Source organism: Orycteropus afer, unplaced genomic scaffold (assembly GCF_000298275.1).
Source record: "Orycteropus afer afer isolate SDZICR_OR568_19922 unplaced genomic scaffold, OryAfe1.0 scaffold00157, whole genome shotgun sequence".
In the NCBI taxonomy this organism is placed as follows: domain Eukaryota; kingdom Metazoa; phylum Chordata; class Mammalia; order Tubulidentata; family Orycteropodidae; genus Orycteropus; species Orycteropus afer.
Window position 1 is genome coordinate 951,784 of NW_006921744.1, and position 19,137 is coordinate 970,920.

General features: G+C 37.8%; 1 protein-coding gene across 1 annotated transcript in view; it reads left to right on the top strand.

The window, feature by feature from the left end:
• The window catches only part of CAB39L (calcium binding protein 39 like), a 109,105-nt gene that overhangs the window by 3,135 nt on the left and 86,833 nt on the right, over nt 1-19,137 (top strand). Inside the window, exon 2 of the mRNA XM_007946350.2 lies at nt 1,385-1,549. Coding sequence (XP_007944541.1) covers nt 1,385-1,549 — 165 coding nt within the window. The remainder of the gene's footprint in view (nt 1-1,384; nt 1,550-19,137) is intronic.

The window sequence follows — 19,137 nt, forward strand, 5'->3', positions numbered from 1 at the left end:
AGAGCCTGGTGGAACCACTGAGACTATGGCCCCTAGCTGCCCTTCAGGTCTGGAATTGAACCCACACCTGTGGTTTCCAGCAAACAAAAGACAGGCATATGAGTTGAACATTTACCTCAAGTAGATACACTCCTTGGAGAGAACAATCATGGGAGAAAGAAGGGCTGTTTATGCACAGGGGGACGGCTCAGGGGGCAGGAGTGCATGGAGGGATGGACACAGGGAAGAGGTAACTATCAGGAGGAAAGTGGGAGGGGAGCTGTTGCATTGTGGTAAATTGTGGTGGGTGTCATGAGACAAAGTGTATGTGAACTGCTGTATGGAAATGAATTTTCTCTGTAAATTTTCACCCAAATCACAATTAAAAAAAAAAAAAATTCAGCTGCTAACTGAAAAGTTTGGTTGGAACTCACCAGCAGCTCCATGGGAAAAAGATATAACAGTCTGATTCTTTAAAATTTAGTGAGGTTATTATTTTTTTAAAAAAATTGTTTTAATTGAGATAAAATTCACCATTTTATCCATTTTTGAATGTATGCTTCATACATTTACAACAGTCATGCTGTTGCACAAACATCACAGCTAACTAGTTCCAGAACACTTTTGTCCTCCCAAAAGGAAACCCATACCCATTAAGCCGTCACTCCCCATTCCTCCCTTCCCCCATCCCTGGCAGCCACTAATCTGCTTTCTGTCTCTATGGATTTGCCTGTTTTAGACATTCCACATAAGTGGACTCATGTAATGGGTGCCCCTTGTATCTGGCTTCTTTTACTTAGCATAATGTTCTCAAGGCTCTTTCAGGTTGTATGTGTGTTTTAAAGTTTTGTAGTTGACAAAGAAGGTAATGACTACATATAAAGGATAAGGGGATTGATAAAGAAAATTTATGGATCTAATTTTATATCTGTCTGTTAAGAAATCAGAATACAGATTTGTTGACAAAATACAGTGTTTTAAATAAAGACTAGCAATGACTGCAAAGAATTCAAAGCAGGTTCATTGTGATTTTTTATGAATTACATTTTTATTTAATTGCTGGCTGAGTTAGGCAATATCTGAGTATACTTTAAAGGAAGATTTTTTTCAAATATGTTGACTAGGTAGAAATGCTGTAGAAGTAGATATAAATGCACATAATCAAATTTTAGTAACTTTTTTCAAAATAAAAAATGATGTCCACTAAGTGGATTTTGTGCGTATGTGTGTGTGGGTTTTTTTTTTTTTTTTTTTTGTTAACTGTACAATATTGTTTGATTACAAGCAAACAGGACCCAAGAAGTAGGTTTTTTTTTATTTATTTCTCGGTTTATTATTGCCTGAAAATTTTTATTCTAACTGTTTGCATATATATATATTAAAACAATATATATATTGTCATTAGGCCTCAGAAGAAGTGTCAAAGTCACTACAAGCAATGAAAGAAATTCTGTGTGGTACCAATGACAAGGAGCCCCCAACAGAAGCAGTGGCTCAGCTGGCACAGGAACTCTACAATAGTGGGCTGCTGGTGACCCTCATAGCTGACCTGCAGCTGATAGACTTTGAGGTAAGCTGTAAACGTATGACATTTGTACTTTATAATTTTAGTATATATGACTATCTGTAGTTGACTTTTATTTATTATTGCTGTTCTTATTATGAAGAAAACAAGTGATCAAACTGTTAAAATCACTTTAATCTTTTTTTCAAAAACATTATAGTATTGCTAAGTTTTGTGCAGCTAGGTTGTTGTCATATGCCATCATGTCGTCTCCAACTCATAGCTACCTTATATACAACAGAACCAAACACTGCCCGGTCCTGTGCCAGCCTCATGAACCTTACTATACCTGAGCCCATTGCTGCAGCCACCATGTCAATCCATCTTGTTGAGGGCCTTCCCCTCTTTTGTTGACCCTCCACTTTACCAAGCATGGTATCCTTCTCCAGAGAATGGTCCCTTCTGACAACATGACCAAAGTAGGTGAGATGAAGTCTGACCATTCTCACTTCCAAGGAGCATTCCTTGGAATGCACTTCTCCCAGGACAGATTTGTTGGTTCTTTTAGCAGTCTGTGGTACTTTCAGTATTCTTCAGATAGGTAGCAAGAGCAATTATTAATAGTAACAATAATAACAGATGCTATATATTGAGTGCTTACTACATGCCAGGTATAATTCTAAGTACTGAACTCATTTAATTTGTAAAACAATCTTCTGTGGTTGGTACTAGATTATTCATCCTGTTTCATATAAGTGAGGAACCTAAAGTTCAAAGGGATTAAATAATCTGCTCAGAGTCTCTCAGTTGCTAAGAGCTTCAACTGGGATTCAAAGCCAGGCAGTGTCTCTGAAGCCATTTTATTTTTTCTTTCTCTTATACTGGTAAGTACATATATAACATAACGTTTTCCATTTTAACATCCTTCACATGTACAATTCAATAACATTAATTAGTTCATCACATTGTGCAAACATTACTGATAATCCATTTTCAGATTTCCCATCACCCCTAACCCTTAGAAGTTCAGTGTTCCCACAAGCAGTGAGCTTCCCTTTCTCCCTCCCTCCCACCTGCTCCTGGTAACTGCTACTAGTAAACATTTTCCTATATATATTTGCCTATTCTAGATATTTTATATAAGTGAGATCATACAATATTTGTCCTTTTGTGAGTTATTTCACTTAGCCAGTTGATTTAATTAAAATCCTATACCAAAGTTTAGGAAGTTTGTTAAATGTTACTAACATTGGATGTTTATCTCATTTTCAAAGAAATTGCATACACCTCCCAAATCAAACCAAACTCACTGCCATCAAGTGGATTCTGACTCATAGCAACCCCTATTGGTTTCTAAGGCTGTAAATCTTTATGGAAGCTACTGCCTCATCTTTCTTCTGAAGAGTGGCTGGTGTGTTTGAATCACTGACCTTTTAGTTAACTGCCAAATGCCTTACCCACTACATCACCAAACCACGTTTAAATAAAACAAAAACTTACAAATGTAAGTGCTGGATATGTGTAGGCATTTCATTATCTATAACATATCTCACTCATAGCAGTGCCTTTCAGCAAAGAATGTGTTCATCAGGGAAGTTTGGGCTTTGGCTAATTAAATGATTGAAGTTTGGTTTTGATCTAGTTGTTTTGTTTCTCTCAGTATAGTTAAAGACTTTGGGGGGTATCCGGTAAGCATATGGGCCTCTTTTAATTCTCAGAGACAGAGGAGATATGCCAATTTCTAAACTAAATTGCTTTTAGTTTTATCACTGAGCAAGTGAAAGGAAAACTAATTACTATGGTTGCAGCAATGAGGTCCAAGATTTGGTCAGGGTTCTGGGGATCTGGGAAAATACTAGTCCAGGGCTCTCTGGACAGTTTAGATGGGGAAAAGATTTTTGGCTAACTAGGGTGAGGAGAGGAATTCTGGTGGTGTAGTGATTAAGGCACTTGGCTGCTAACCAAAAGGTCAGTGGTTTGAACCCACCAGCCACTCCATGGAAGAAAAATGAGACAGTCTGCTTCCGTTAAAATTTACAGCATTGGAAACCCGATGGGGGTCACTTTAAATTGGAATCAACTCGATGTCAGTGACTTTGGTTTTTTTTGGTTTGCTGTGAGGAGCAGGAGCTCTGCTGGTGCAGTAGTTAAAGCACTTAGCTGCTAACTGAGAAGGCAGCGGTTTGAATGTGGCAGCTGCTCATCAGGAGAAAGATGAGGCAGTCTGCTTCTGCAAAGATTACAGCCTTCGAAACCCTGTGAGGCAATTCTACTCTGTCCTATAGGGTCACTTTGAGTTGGAATCAACTGGACAGCAGTGGGTTTGGGTTTCTGTTTCTTTTATTTAGTTTAAAATTAGAGACTGTAAATATTTATAGAAGCAGTGGCAGAGTGGAAAAACACTTGACTTCTTCTCTGGTATCCTTGGGGCAAAGAGGTATCTCCTTCTCAATATCTGAATTTCCCATATAGCTGAAGATTCACTTTTTTTTTTTTTTTTAGTATTTTATTGTGTTTTAAGTAAAAGAAGATTAACTCTTCAGATGCAGAGAGTAAATTGCTTACTTTTGGGGAAGTCTTTATGAAATGTATTATATGTTTGCCTATCCTCCAAAGTACTAGATAGAAGTACTTTGGAGGTACTGATGACTCAAAATTATCGTTTTGCAGATCTGTTATGGTAACCATAGAACAACAGACAGTTCTTGCCTTTGTTCATTCAGTTGATAATAGTTATAAATGAATGTGATATGCAGTAGATAGAGCTGTGGTTACAAGTAATTCTCTTAACCAAAATAAACCAAACCTGTTACCATCTAGTTGATCCCAATTCATAGCAACTCCATGTGTTACAGAGTAGAACTGCTCTGTAGGGTTTTCTTGGCTGTAATCCTTAGGGAAAGACACTCTAGTGGTACAGTGGTTAAGGCATTCTGCTGCTAACCAAAAGGTCAATGGTTTGAACCCACCAGCAGCTCCATGTGAGAAAGAAAAAGCAATCTGCTTCAGTAAAGATTTACAGCCTTGGAAACCCTATGAGGCAGTTCTACTTTGTCCTAAAGGGTTGCTATGAGTCAGGATTGACTGGATGACCATGGGTTTGGTTTGGAATCTTTAGGAAAACAGATGACCAGGCCTTTTGCAGCACCCCTAGGTGGGTTTGAACCATCAACCTTTAGGTTAGCAGTCAAACACAAACTGTTTGTGCCACTCAGGGATCTAATTTTCTTCTAGGATATAGTAAATAAACACTTGCAGATACTTCTTAGTTGAATGGATGAACAAATGGAATTGTTGTTCTTGTTAAGTGCCATGGAATCGGCCCTGACTCATAGCAACCCCTCCTTGGGTTTCTGAAACAGTATCACTATGGAAGTAGATTGCCCAACCTTCCTTCCAAGGAGTGGTTGGTGGGTTTGAACCGCCAGCCTTCTGGTTAGCAGTCAAGTGCTTTAGGCACTACACTACCAGAGCAGCTCAAATTTAGGACAGTTCAATTTTAAGCATTACATGATCTGTATACACTTAACAATATTTTCAGAAAGGAAGCAGTATCAGTAGCATTAATAGCCTACGTGCAGAAATGTGCCATGTACATCTATGGGCTGGGGGCTTGATGAGTCTGCAGGCAGTAGCTTTCCTTCTCAAGCCTGAAGTATCCATATAAACTTGTGACAGGCCTGGTAAGAATCCTCTGATTTAAAATCTCAGTATAATCACATAGAACCTCTCTCTTTCTCTCCTTGTGCCTCTGTGTCTCTCAGTCTCTTGGTTCATAGGCAGCACTGATACAGCTCCTTCTGGACTGAGAGTCCTTTGAGTACAAAAACTATGTTTCCCACACCTAACACCATGCTGATTGGCTGCTTGAATGAATGAATGAATGTAGGAATGATGGAATGAGAAATCAAATTAGGGGACAGATAAGAAATGAAAATGGGCCAAAGAAAGGTTCTGAGTTTACACAATAGTAAGCCACTTTTCTTGGAGAATTAGTAAACTCTCTAGAAGATAATTCAAATGGCTTGGAGTGATGATAACATCATTTTAGTAAATGAATAGCCTGTCATGAGCTTCTTTGAAGAGTACAACTGTTATTTGACTGTAAAATTTCATATGTTTTCATAACAGGGGGAAAATATTATTTTAGTGATGGACTGCAGCTTTTGCCAGGAAACCTAGGAGAATAGAACATTCCTTATAGCAAAGAAAGAAAGAAAAAGTACACTTTTGTTTAGAAAACAAAAGCCTTCATGGGCTTTTTAGTTGTGAAAAACAGATCTTTAGACAATGTCTAAAAGAAAAGAACTTATATTTCCCTTTGCAAAGTAAAGTAACAGAAATTTGAGAAATGCCCCTCTTTGGCTGAGGTTGATGGTTGATAGGAATAAGAAATAGAAGAGAGAGGTTTGGAGCTGAGGGAAAGAGAAGGCTCCAGGACCATGGCAACAGGAAGGGACTTAAGGAGAAAGATGATTAGGAAGGTGAAGGAACTTTTGTTAATAGTATTATATAATAATCAATTTGAAGTTGTTTTCTGCACTGTTATAATTAAAACCAAAAAGCATTGCTATCAAGTGGATTCTGACTCCTGGCGACCCCGTGTGTTTCATAGCGGAACTGTACTCCATAGAATTTTCCATGGCTGAGATCGTACAGAAGTAGATTACCAGGACTTTTCTTGTGCATTGTCACTGGGTAAATCCGTACCACCAACCTTTTGGTTAATAGTTGAGTGGGAATAGCTTGCATCACTCAGGGACCTTTCTGTTACCTTAAACCTTTGATAAAAGAACTATGTGATGAACAGTACACTTTGAGAAATGAAGAAGAGGTGGTTTTCCACACTTTGGGTAAAGTAGGTTGCTAAGAAAATAACCAGACAAGAAAGACAACGAACACGGGAGGAGAGGAATTAGGAGGAGGAGCAGAGCCGTGCGGAGGCAATGGCCTAGATTGAGTAGCGTGTGCTAGCTCAGGATCCATGTGAGGAATATATTTCCCCTTTAGGATACCAAACGAAGGTGGCCCATTGGGGTGAGGAGAGTACTGGAGGATCCTGCTATCATGTGAATAAGGACTAGTTAGAAGGTAGAACGTTGGTATAAAATAGTTTTAAAAAGATAATAAAACTAATCTTATAACTTTATAGCTATAAATTTTATCTAATCTGCTAAACCTTAAAGTTGCTGACAGAAAAGAACCACTTCAGCATATTATTCTGAATGTTTTTTCTGTTCTTTTTTTAAAATGACTTGTGGCTGAGGTTGCAAGGCATCTGATTTTTGTGGACTTAGGATCAAACTCAGCTGTGTTTTCTGAGGTTTGGCTACTATTCAAGACATAGCTTTAGACTATTTGATGTGTTTTTGAGACACAATGTGATAAGAGATCAAAGGTTGAAAAATGCATTGCACATAAGAGTTGAGGCAGTCATTTTAAAGGCAGGTGTGCCTTGCAAAACCATGGTGAGTGCAAAGTCAATTGTTGGAGCTGAATAAGACAGTCCAAAGAAGCAGAAAATTCTCTACTGTGGTAACCTAATCTTTAACGATGTTTCTTCCTATGTTAAAACAAAAAATAAAAAAGAAAGAAAGAAAAGAAACCAGCAAAACATACACTCCAGAATCTGCTTCCCAGGAAGCCATTTTATGGTCATAAGTTCTTAAAAATTTCCCTCTTCAAAAAATTCTCTTCTCTTTCCCTGACCTTGTTTATAGTGCTCCTTCCCCTTTTGGTTTTCTTACTGTAAAAATGAGACAGAAATCATGAAGCCTTAAGATAAAAGCTTTGACTTTCATACATTGAACAATTTTATATGTTTGCTCTGTGTGTGGGGCATTAATTATCTTTGATTATATTTGGTCTTGATTCTATTTGGTTGTTTATATAATTTGTGCCAGTTATGAGACAAATTTAGTTAAAAAAATTACAATCTTGGGTAGGGAAGTACTATATTGTATTAAGTGGAATATTATGTTATTGTTACCTGCTTGCCCTTTTAAAATTAATGACAGAAACGTCCTATAAAAGTATGTAATATATGGGAGAGTAGAAATGGTATTTTCATCAGGCTCTTAATCAGAAGCATTATCTGTTGCTAACAGGTATTCCCTCTGTAAAAGTAAAGCAATGATCATTTTAGTTTGGTCTTACTATACTTTTTAAGGTATACTAAAGAACAAAGACTGATCATACAGGTATAATGTGCTGTTCTGTAATATAAACAAGTTCTGTCACCCCCTAAAGTTTCCCTACCCCCAGCCCTCTCATTGCCCTTCTGAGTAGTTGTAGTGGGAGCAGTCATTTTGTACAACATGGCACTTTCCCCAACACACAGCTGATTGGCCTAGCAGCGGACATCTGACCGAAGCAGGGCCAGGGTCTTTCTGCAGGAATTCTGAAACTAGAACTGAGACAGAACATCAGAGTCTTTGTTGTTGTTGTTGTTATGTGCCATCGAGTCGGCCCCGACTCATAGCGACCCCTCCTTGGGTTTCCGAGGCAGTATCACTACGGAAGTAGGATTGCCCAACCTTCCTTCCGAGGAGTGGCATCAGAGTCTAGGTGAAGCTTAACGGTATTAGATATAGATTCTTCATCAGTGGCCATGATTCCTACCAGGTAGACTGATGGAGTGGAGGAGGCCATCCACAGTGAAGGACAGGAGGGCACACACAAGGCCTCTCACCATGGAATTCATGTAACATATAAACTTAATTGCATTGTTAAATTTTTGACAGCAGTTAATTCTGAGCTAGCCTATGTTTGCGTTCCCTGACACTGTCCTATATCTGTAATATGTATATTAGTTTGGTTTGAATCCACATGAATCCCTGCAGTGAACCCACCCCTCTGGCAGATTGCTATTCCCATCTAGTTCTGCTACTGAAATTGAGCACAAGCATTTACCCTCTTCACCTCACATCCCTCACCACTTGAGCAAAATAGAGAAGTTCCTGACTTCACTGGCTGTAAGATTGTTCCATTTTTAAAATTAAGCTGTACTTTACAAATAATAACATTCACCATTTTTAGCATAGAGCTCACTAATGTACTCATCTGTTTTCTCTCTCTTTATTTTTGCCTTTGCAAAGATGTCATATAAATGGAACCATACAGTATGTAGCCTTTTGAGTCCGTCTTCTTTCACTTAGTAGAATGCATTTGAGATTCATCAGCGTTGTTGGGGATGTGTTGTATGGATGTACCACAGTTCATTTACCCATTCCCTCTTTGAGGGATATTTAGGGTATTTTCCATTTGTAGCAATTACAAATAAAGCCACTCTATACATTTACATACAGTTTTGGCGTGAACTGTGGTTTTCATTTCACTTGGGTGAAAACCTAGGAGTAGAATTATTGGGTTGTGTCATTTTTTTCATCTTTATTTAAAAATTTTAGCCATTTTAATAAGTCAACCATATTCAACATTTAGTCTACCCAGAGGCCCCTGAGGAAAAAAAAGCCCTGATGATCTGCTTCTGAAAGGTCACAGCTTTAAAAATCCTGTCGCATGTAGTTCTGCTCTGACACACATGGGATAACCATTAGTTGAGAGTTGACTCAATGGCAACTAGTTTGATTTAATGACTAATGATCATCTTTTCATGCACTTACTTACCATCTGTATATCTTTTGTGAAGTATCTATTCAAATCCTTTGCTCTCTTTTTGTTATTGAATCTTGAGAACTCTTTATATATTCTGTATACAAATCAGTGATTACAATTTAGAAGTGGCTGTTTTCTTTTCCAATCTCTGCCAGCTGTTCTCTCATTTGCCTGTCCTCATCTCTGTTGTCGGTGAGAATGCTCTTTTCCAGCAGCTGTTTCTGATTGCTGTGACTGCTGCTCGTCACTTCTTTCTCATCTTTTTTGATTGTGGTTGATAGTTCATATGTATGTCGACATCCATCCCACAAATAATTGTTGAGCATCTCATCTCAGGGCTGACCTTTTTTGAATTTGGGTGCTAACACTTAAGTGCTTCTTCAGGTTTGAGATTTGATCAATTATATATAATCTTGGAATTGGTAGCTAATTTCAGGCATTTCCAATCTTGGTCATTTTGTATTGTTTCTTTATCATCAAAGATGTATTAAGGGTTTTTGTTTTACTTTTTTTTGGGGGGGGGGTGGATTTCTAGGGCCAGAGCTTAAGATCTGGTAGCCTGAGGATTCCAGAAGACTGGTCTTGAAATAGTTAGATTTAGTGTGATGAATATCTGCAAAAATTACGTGTGATGTAGAAACCTCATTTACTTTCTTGTACCTGTTTCAGTTTTCTCTAATACTTTTCATCCTAATTCTTCTTTCTGTTTGGGGAACCTGCTCCTGGTAGCAGAACTTGTTTTTCTTCTCCACAGGGGCTTCCCTTGTCTTTGCACACATTTGCTAATCAACTAGAAGAATGTTTCCCTCTGTGTATGAGTTGGATAGAGTTCTGTGGAACTTCTTTTCTGCTGTTCACTGGAATGCCATATGGAAATGTTCTCATGGCATTTTACTGGGAAGTATGAAAAACATGTTCATATGACATTTCAACAAGGGTTGATATTTATTCTATCACGTCTAGAGAGGTTTGAATAAAACATGATTTTTTTTCTGTTTTAAAATACTATATTTATGTTCATTTTAAACAATAAATATATTCTTCAGCACCTGATTTTAAAATTCATATAATAGGAACTTTTTTTAGTATTTTAAGTTTATGATGGCAACTTATTTTAAAGTATTATGACTCGACAACAGTGAGTTTGTTTTTTTGGTTTTTTATTTTAAATTAAAAATTCACCTCCTAACTTTCTGTTAAAATTTAGTTTGTGATACAGTTTTCCTCTTTTTCTTTTAATTTTTTTTTAACTTTTTATTGTAATTTGAGTGAAAGTTTACAGAGAAGATTGGTTTTCCATATAACAGTTCATATACATTTTTTTTTTTTTTCATGACATTGACTGTGATCCCCACCATGTAATAGCACTCTCCCCACTTCCTCCCTGTGTTTACTGTTTCCTTTCCTCCTTCTTTCCTATCCCTTCCCATCTTCTGAGCTTTAACCTGGGCAAATGTGCCCTTTTGATTTTCTTTAGTTGATTATTCTAATGGGTGCATACCTCCTTGGTGTTACTGTTCATCTTATTGTTGTTGTTGTTGTTATGTGCCGTCCAGTCGGACCCAACTCATAGCGACCCCTCCTTGGGTTTCCGAGGCTGTATCACTACGGAAGTAGATTGCCCCATCTTCCTTCCAGGGAGTGGCTGGTGGGTTTGAACCGCCAGCCTTCTGGTTAGCAGTCAAGTGCCTTAGGCACTATGCTACCCAAGCTCCCTGTTCATCTTATAGGCCTGTCTATTGTTGGGCTAAAATTTGAGGCCTGGAGGTGAGTTCAGTTCCAGGCCTGAAGGGTGAGTAAGGGCCATAGTCTCAGGGGATTAATGATTTTTTTCTTAAAGGAAAATATAAATTTACATACCCATATACCTGTTATTTATCTCTTTGTCTCCCCACCCCCAAGTCTCCTCTGTCCTTCCCTGATTCCCTCTTCTTCCTTTCTTCTCTATTATCTCCCTTCCTCCCTTATCTCTAAAAAAAAAAAAAACTCTACTACTTCTTTATTTCTCTTCATGAAACACAGCAAAAGCAATGATTAACTGTAGATATTTCTTATACTTAAATTATTGCCAACATTTTTATGTTCTATTTTCTTATCTCTACTATCATATATTTAGGAGCTCTGGTGGCGTAATGCCTAAGGCATTTGACTGCTAACCAGAAGGCTATCATTCATTTAACCATTAAATCATTTTTTTAACGGTGCCTAATTTAACCATTAAATCATTTATTTAATGGTGCCTAAATCTGGGCATGATTGTTTCTATTATAAGGAGATCCTAGGTGGCACCAGCAGTTAAGCACTTCGCTACTAACCATGAAGGTTTGTAGTTCAAACCCACTCAGAGGCATCTCAGAAATAAAAAATCACAGCTGTTGAAAACCGCATGGCACACAGTTCTGCTCTGAAACACATGGGCTGTCATGAGTCAGAATTGAAGCAATGGCAGCTGGTTTTACTATGATAAAGATACTTGTGCCTCCAACTTTTTCTGCATATTTAGCAGTTATTTAGAATTATTTTCTTAGGCTAGATTTCCCACAGTAGAATTCTGGGATATCAATTGAATATTGCTAGATTGTTTCATATCCCTACCATCTGTAGTGAAAGTCCTTCCATTGACCCAACATTGAATTCTATCAGTGAAACAATTGCTGGATGAAAAAGTAATGTTTTTAAATTAGCCTTTTTTTTTTAATTGTTATAAAATATATAACCCAACCATTGCCAGTTCAACATTTTTTTCCAGAAGAATTAATTTTAAAACAATTGTCCATCAGCATGCATTTGTAAGAAGTTATATAGAGATCCCGTGTCCCTTTTATCCAGTTTCCTCCAGTGGTAATATCTTGTAAAACTATAGTACAACATCATGATATAATCATGATATGAAATATTTCTATCACCACAGGATCCCTTGGTTGCCCTTTTGTAGCTACACCTACCTCTTTCCTTTTCCCTCCCACTCCATCTCTGACCCCTGACAACCAATGATCTGTTCTCCATTTCCATAATCATTATCATTTCAAGAATGTTATATAAATGGAAACATGTGGTGTGTAATCTTATGGGATTGGCTTTTTTCACTCAGCATAATTCCTTTAACATTCATCCAAGTTGTTGAAAGTCTCAAAAGCTTGTTCCTTTTTGGACTGGATAGTATTCCATGATATGGAAATACTGCAGTTTATTTAACCGTTCACCTGTCGAAGGAACTCTGGGTTACTTCCAGGTTTTATCATGAATAAAAGTGCTATGAAAATTCTTACACAGGTTTTTATGTGAACATAAGTTTTCATTTTTCTGTGATAAGTGCCAAGAGTGCAGTTGCTGGGCTTTATGGTAATTGAATATTTAGTTTTTAAGAAACTGTCAAGGTGTTTTCTAGAGTGGCTATACCATTTTACATTCCCACCAGCAGTATGACTGATTCTCTACATCCTTGCCATCAGTTGGTATTGTTTCTGTTTTTTATTGTAGCCATTCTTATAGGTGCATGGTGATATCTCATTGTGGCTTGGATTGCCTTTCCCTAATAACTAATGTAAGGAACCTTGATGATGCAATGATTAAGCACTTGGCTCCTAACCAAAACATCTGTGGTTCAAGCCCACCAGCTGCTCTGCAGGAGAAAATACTTGGTAGTCTGCTTCCAGAAGATTACAGCCTACGAAACCCTATGGGGCAGTTCTATTCTGTGCTATAGTGTCGCTATGATTTGGAATTGACTCAGTGACACAACAGCAACAACAATTGCTCGTGTCCCTGGTGGTGCAAATGGTTAATGCACTTAGCTGCTAACTGAAAGGTTGGAAGTGTGAGTCCTCCCAGAGGTGCCTCAGAAGAACATCCTGCTGATCTATTTCTAAAAATCAGCCATTGGAAACCCTGTGGAATGCAGTTGTAGCCCAGCACACATGGGGTCACCCTGAGTGAGAACCAACTTGGTAGCAACTGGTGCTAGTAATGACTAGTGATGTTGAATATCTTTTCATCAGCGTGGTCGTCATCTCTATGTCCTCTTCAGTGAAACATCTTTTCATGTCTTGATCGTTTTCTAATCGGGTTGTTTGAATTTTTTTACTGTTGAAGTTTGTGAGTACTGTACATGTTCTAGATACTAGTCTTTCATTGAATATGTGGTTTGCAATATTTTCTCCCACTCTGTAGGTTGTTCATCTTGTAGCAGCAGGTTCTTTTATAGAGCAAAGGTTTTTACTTTTGATGAAGTCCAGTTTATCATTTTTTTCTTTTATGGGTTGTACTTTGTTGTCAAATCTAGAATTCTTTGCCAAGCCCTAAGATCCTGAAGATTTTCTCTTTTTTTTTTTTTTTCTAAAAGTTATAGTTTTACATTTTTTTCATTTAATTTTTTATGAGGTAAACGATATCCTTGAACATATTTTCTCTATATTATTCTTTTCTTTAATAATATTTTATTGTGTTTTCTGTGAAAGTTTATACAGCAAATGACATTCCATTTAATAATTTCTACACAAAGTATTTGGTGACATTGGTTAAATTTTTCACCGTGTGTCAGCATTCTCATTATTTCCATTCTGGTTGCTCCTTTTCCAGTAATCTAATTTCCCTGCCCCCTTACTTTCTCATCTTTGCTTTAGAGCAGTTGTTGACTGTTTGGTCTTATAAGCCACTGCCATGAAGCCAATAACTACTCATAATGACCCTGTTAGTTTTCCAGGACAGTAAATCTCTACAGAAGTAGATTGCCTCATCTTCCTTCCTTAGAGTGGCTGGTAGATTTGAACTGCCAACCTTCTGGTTAGCAGTCACGTGCCTTAGGCACTGCACCACCAGATTTCCTTACTTGATCTTATATAGATGGTTTTTTAAAGATGCTCAGTATCATGGGTTATATTCTTTCTTTTATAATCCAGTGTGTTATTTAACTAAAAGTTGACATCAGGGAATAGTTTTGGTTCAAGACTTAAAAGGTATCTCAGTGCAGTAGTCTCAGGAAGCCCTCTAGTATCAATCTGTCCAGTAAGACCAAACTTTTTTTTTTTAAGAATTTGAGTTCTGTTCCACATTTTCTTCTCATTCTGTCAGGATCTATCTATTGTGGCCCTGATCAAATGGTTGGTAATGGTAGCAGGACATCATCTAGTTCTTCTGGCGTCAGGATAAATAAGGCCTTAATTTGTGTGGACTCTTTGCCCTGTGGACTACTTTCTCCTCTTAGTCTTTGATTTCTTTCTTTCTCTTTTGCTCCTGACAAGTAGAGAACAATGATTATATCTTATATGTCCATACAGAAGCTTTTAAGACCTCAGGTACTACTCACCAAACTAGGATGTAGAATATAAACTTTATGAACTATATAACTATATTATACCAATTGACTAAGTTGTCCCATGACTCTATCTATATTATTATTATTAATTGATACTTAGTCTCTTTTATATGGTCAGGAGATTGAATAATTAGTTAAATCATTTTCGGTCCTGGTTCTTTGAGTATCTCTTTAGTATTTTAAAGTGCCACATTAAAGATAAGAGGGATCCTTGTCTCATGGTGGCACAGTGGTTAAGCATTTGGCTGTTAACAGAAAGGTTGGTAGTTCAAACCCACCAGCCACTCTGCAGGAGAAAGACATAGAAGTCTGCTTCCATAGAGATTGTAGTTTACTTTGTCCTAAAGGGTTACTATGTGTCAGAATTGACTTGATGGCAATTTTTTTTCTTTTATGCTTCTAAAGTAATAAGTCAGTCCAATATAATTTTAGTAAATGGCAACTATATCCTAGGCCAGCCTTTAGCCTGGCCTGTATCGTTGAGAGCTTATACTGTGGTGGGGAAGTCAGAAGAAAATCATTCACTTCCATGTAACATAATAAATGTTTCAAGTCAGTTTAGTGTGATGGGTGAGAACCCAACTCTGGACTCTTTGTCAGCCTAGAATGTTGTGCCAGCTCTCCCACATTCCATCTGGGTAAAGTAGCCTCTCTAATTAATTCCTTTATTTAGAATATTGTTGTAGAGCAAAATGGCAGAGTCTGGTTGAAATTAAAAGGAGCTTTTATTGAGAGGCAAGACAATTTGCAAACTGGTAATAACAAAGTCCAGAGGGCTCTAAACTAAGTGATCTAAGTAGAAGACAGTTCAGAGAGTTTATATAAGGCAATGCAAGGAACTTCAGTAAAAATTCAGTGATGGGTTGACATTTTGGTAATAGTTACATAATTGCATGGTGGTATGTCTGGTTGGTATTTTATGTTTCTAAAAGTATTATTATTTTTTTTTATTGTGATTTGGATGAAAGTTTACAGAGCAAATTCACTTTCTATACAGCAGTTCACATATACTTTGTCTCATGATATTGACTACAATTTACCACAATGCAACAGCTCCACGCCCACTTCCTGCCCATAGTTACTTCTTCCCTGTGTCCTTCCCTCCATGCACTTCTGCCCCCTGAGCTGTCTCCCTGTGCATACATAGCCCTTCTGTTCTCCCATGATTGATCTCTTCAAGGAGTATATCTACCTTGTGTAAATGTTCACCTCATATGTCTATCTTGTTTGGCTGGAAGCCACAGAAGTGGGTTCAATTCCAGACCTGAAGGGCAGCTAGGGGCCATAGTCTCAGTGATTCCAATAGGGTCTATCAGACCAGCAAACCTGCTCCCCTTTTTTTTTTTAATAATGATTTTGAGTTGTGTTCCACATTGTTCTCCCTCTCTATCCAGGATCTCCAACACAGATCCCCCCTCTGAGTGGCTGACAGTGGTAGCTGGGCACCATCTAGTTCTTCTGGTTTCATAGCCATATAGGCTGAGGATCGTGTGGTGTACCTTGAACTAATTATTTTCATGAATCTCTGGTTTTCTTTGTTCTTCTTTGCTCTGGATGAAGAGAGACCCATCATTGCATCTAGATGGCTGCTTGCAAGCTTTTAAGATCCCAATTGCTACTCACCAAAGTAGGATGTGGAACCATGTTTTGTATAGTATGTTATGCCAATTGAGCTTGAAGTCCCCTGCAACCATGGTCCTGAGCCCACAGGTCCAACTGCTCTCTCCCTCTGTGTAGCTTGCTGTGGCCAAGAAGTGACTACAAACTTGTCCCTTGTCAGCTCCACTATATACATGGGAATTCTTACAGAACATAGCAATACACTTGTAGAAACATTGTCTGCCAACCTGATACATGGTCTTGGGCACACTCCCCCCTGTATAGACATACCTAATCGTTCAGCATGTCCACCCATCTATCGACCCATATATCCATATTTGCCTTCACTAACAACGCAGTACTGTATGTGCAAAAGGGCTCATTTTTGTTATCTGTACTTCCCATGTACCTCTCTATGCCTTCCTTTTCCTTAATGCCACTGTATTGATCACTCACATTTGGTATATTGCCCTTTTCTTCACCCAAATCAACACTTGTCTCTACCTATCTAACAGTGTTCCCTCCCCTCCCCTCCTACCACTGGTAACCAACAAAGAAATTTTTCTTCCATATAGAAAAATTTCCTTGATTTTTTACAATAATGGACTAACACAATATTTGTCCTTCTGTGACTGACTTATTTCACTCAGCGTAATGTCCTCCAAGTTCATCCACATTATGTGGTGTTTTGCAGATTCTACATTATTCTATAGGGTTGCATAGTATTCTGTTGGGTGTATGTACCATAGTTGGTTATGCATTCTTCAGTTGATGGACACCTAGGTTGTTTCCATCTTTTGGCTATTGTAAATAGTGCTGCGATGAGCATGGGTGTGCATATGTCTGTTCTTGTCCTGGTTCTCATTTCTTTAGGATATAGACCTAGTAATTGAATGGCTGGGTCAAATGGTATTTCTAATTCCAACTTTTTAAGGAATTGCCACACTGTTTGGCACAGTGGTTCTACCATTTTACAGTCCCACCAGCAGTGTATGAAAGTCCCAATCTCTCCCCATCCTTGCCAGCATTTGTTATTTTCTGTCTTGTTGAACTTTACTACCAGTGCTGGGGCAAGATGGTATCTCATTGTTCTTTTGATTTGCATCTCTCTAATGGCTAATGATTGTGAGCATTTCTTCATATGTTTGTTGGCTGCCTGAATATCTTCTTTGGTGAAGTCTCTATTCGTGTCTTCTGCCCCATTTTTTAATTGGATTGTTTGTCTTTTTGTTACTGAGGTGTTGGAATTTTCTATAAATTCTAGAGATAGGTCCCTTGTCAGATATGTCACTGCCAAATATTTTTCCCAATCTGTAGGTTCTCTTTTGACTTTTTTGGAGAAGTCTTTGGAAGCACATGAAAATTTAATTTTTAGAAGGTCCCATTCATCTAGTTTCTCTTCTGTTGTTCGTGCATTTTGGGTTATGCTTGATAGTCTATTTATGCCATATATTAGGGCCCATAACTTTGCGCCTAGCTTTTCCTTGAGGAACCATATAGTTTTAGGTTTCACATTTAAGTCTTTGATCCATCTGGAATTAGTTTTTGTGTATGGTGTGAGGTACAGATCTTACTTCATTTTTCTGCAAATGGATCTCCAATTTTGCCACCACCATTTATTAACAAACATTCCTTTCCCCATTTAACAGATTTCAGCCCTTTGTGAAAGATCAGCTGACCAAGGTCAATGGATCTATTTCTGGGTTCTCAGTTCTATTTCACTAGTCTATGTGTCTGTTGTTGTACCAAATACCAGGCTGTTTTGACTATTGGAGGTGTATGGTAGATTTTGAGATCCAGGAATGTAAGACCTCCTACTTTGTTCTTCTTTTTCAGTAGTGCTTTCCTTATCTGAGGTTTCTCTCCTTTCCATATAAAGTTAGTGATTGGTTTTTCCATATTCTTAAAGGATGTTGAAGGAGTTCTGGTAGCATAGTGCCTAAGGCACTTAACTGCTAACCAGAAGGCTGGTGGTTCAAACCCACCAGCCACTTCTTGGAAGGAAGGTTGGGCAATCTACTTCCATAGTGATACCGCATCAGAAACCAAAGGAGGGTTCTCTATGACTCAGGTCCGACTCCGTGCCACATAACAACAACAAACAAAGAATGTTGATGGGATCTGGATTGGGATTGCATTGAATGTATAGACTGCTTTGGGTAGAATTGACATTTTCACAGCGTTCAATCTTCCTATCCATGAACATGGTTTATTCTTCCATTTATATAGATTTCTTATGGTTTCTGAAAGTAGGCTTTTATAGTTTTCTTTGTACAGATATTTTGTGTCCCTTGTAAAATTTATTCCCAAGTATTTTATTTTTTTGGTAGCTATTGTAAATGGTGTTGATTTCCTTATTTCTTTTTCAGCATGTTTCTAAAATTATTTTTAAAAGTTACAAAGTTACAAAGTAATCATTAAATGGGGTACATCTGATCTCCAAATGATCATGGGACCCTCCTTGCATGATTGCAGGGAAGATTTTGTTTTGACATGCATTTGTTCTGAGAATTGTTTTGGACCTGTCTTCACAGGCAGCAAGCAAAACTTTTTTTTTATGCATTTTATTGAAATATAATTTATGTACAGTGAAATACACAAAACTAAAGTGATATGGGTCAATGCATTTTTTTTTTTTTTTTTGCAGTGTTCCCTCCTCTCCCCTCCCACCCCTGGCAACCAACAAAGAATGTTTCCCTCCATGTGTAAGTCTTTCCTTGACCCTCCACAACAATGAACTAATACTATATTTGTCCTTCTGTGATTGACTTATGTCACTCAGCATAATGTCCTCCAAGTTCATCCATAGTATGCAGTGTTCTGCAGACTCTACATTATTCTTTAGTGCTATATAGCATTCCGTTATGTGTGTGTACCATAGTTTGGTCATCCACTCTTCCGCTATAAATCTTAGAGATAAGTCCTTTGCCAGTTACGTAATTATTGGCAATTATGAATTTGTTACTGTCATTTTTGTTATGTGCTTTCTCATGGTGTCAATTTCTTTGTTCCATATAATTTTCTATGCTGAGTTCATTTTGTTTATGAGTCATGTTCTCACTTCCTTTATTGCTATTGTTTTAGTATTTGCTGAATATTTATGCTGGTCCTCTTTTTTTATGTGAAG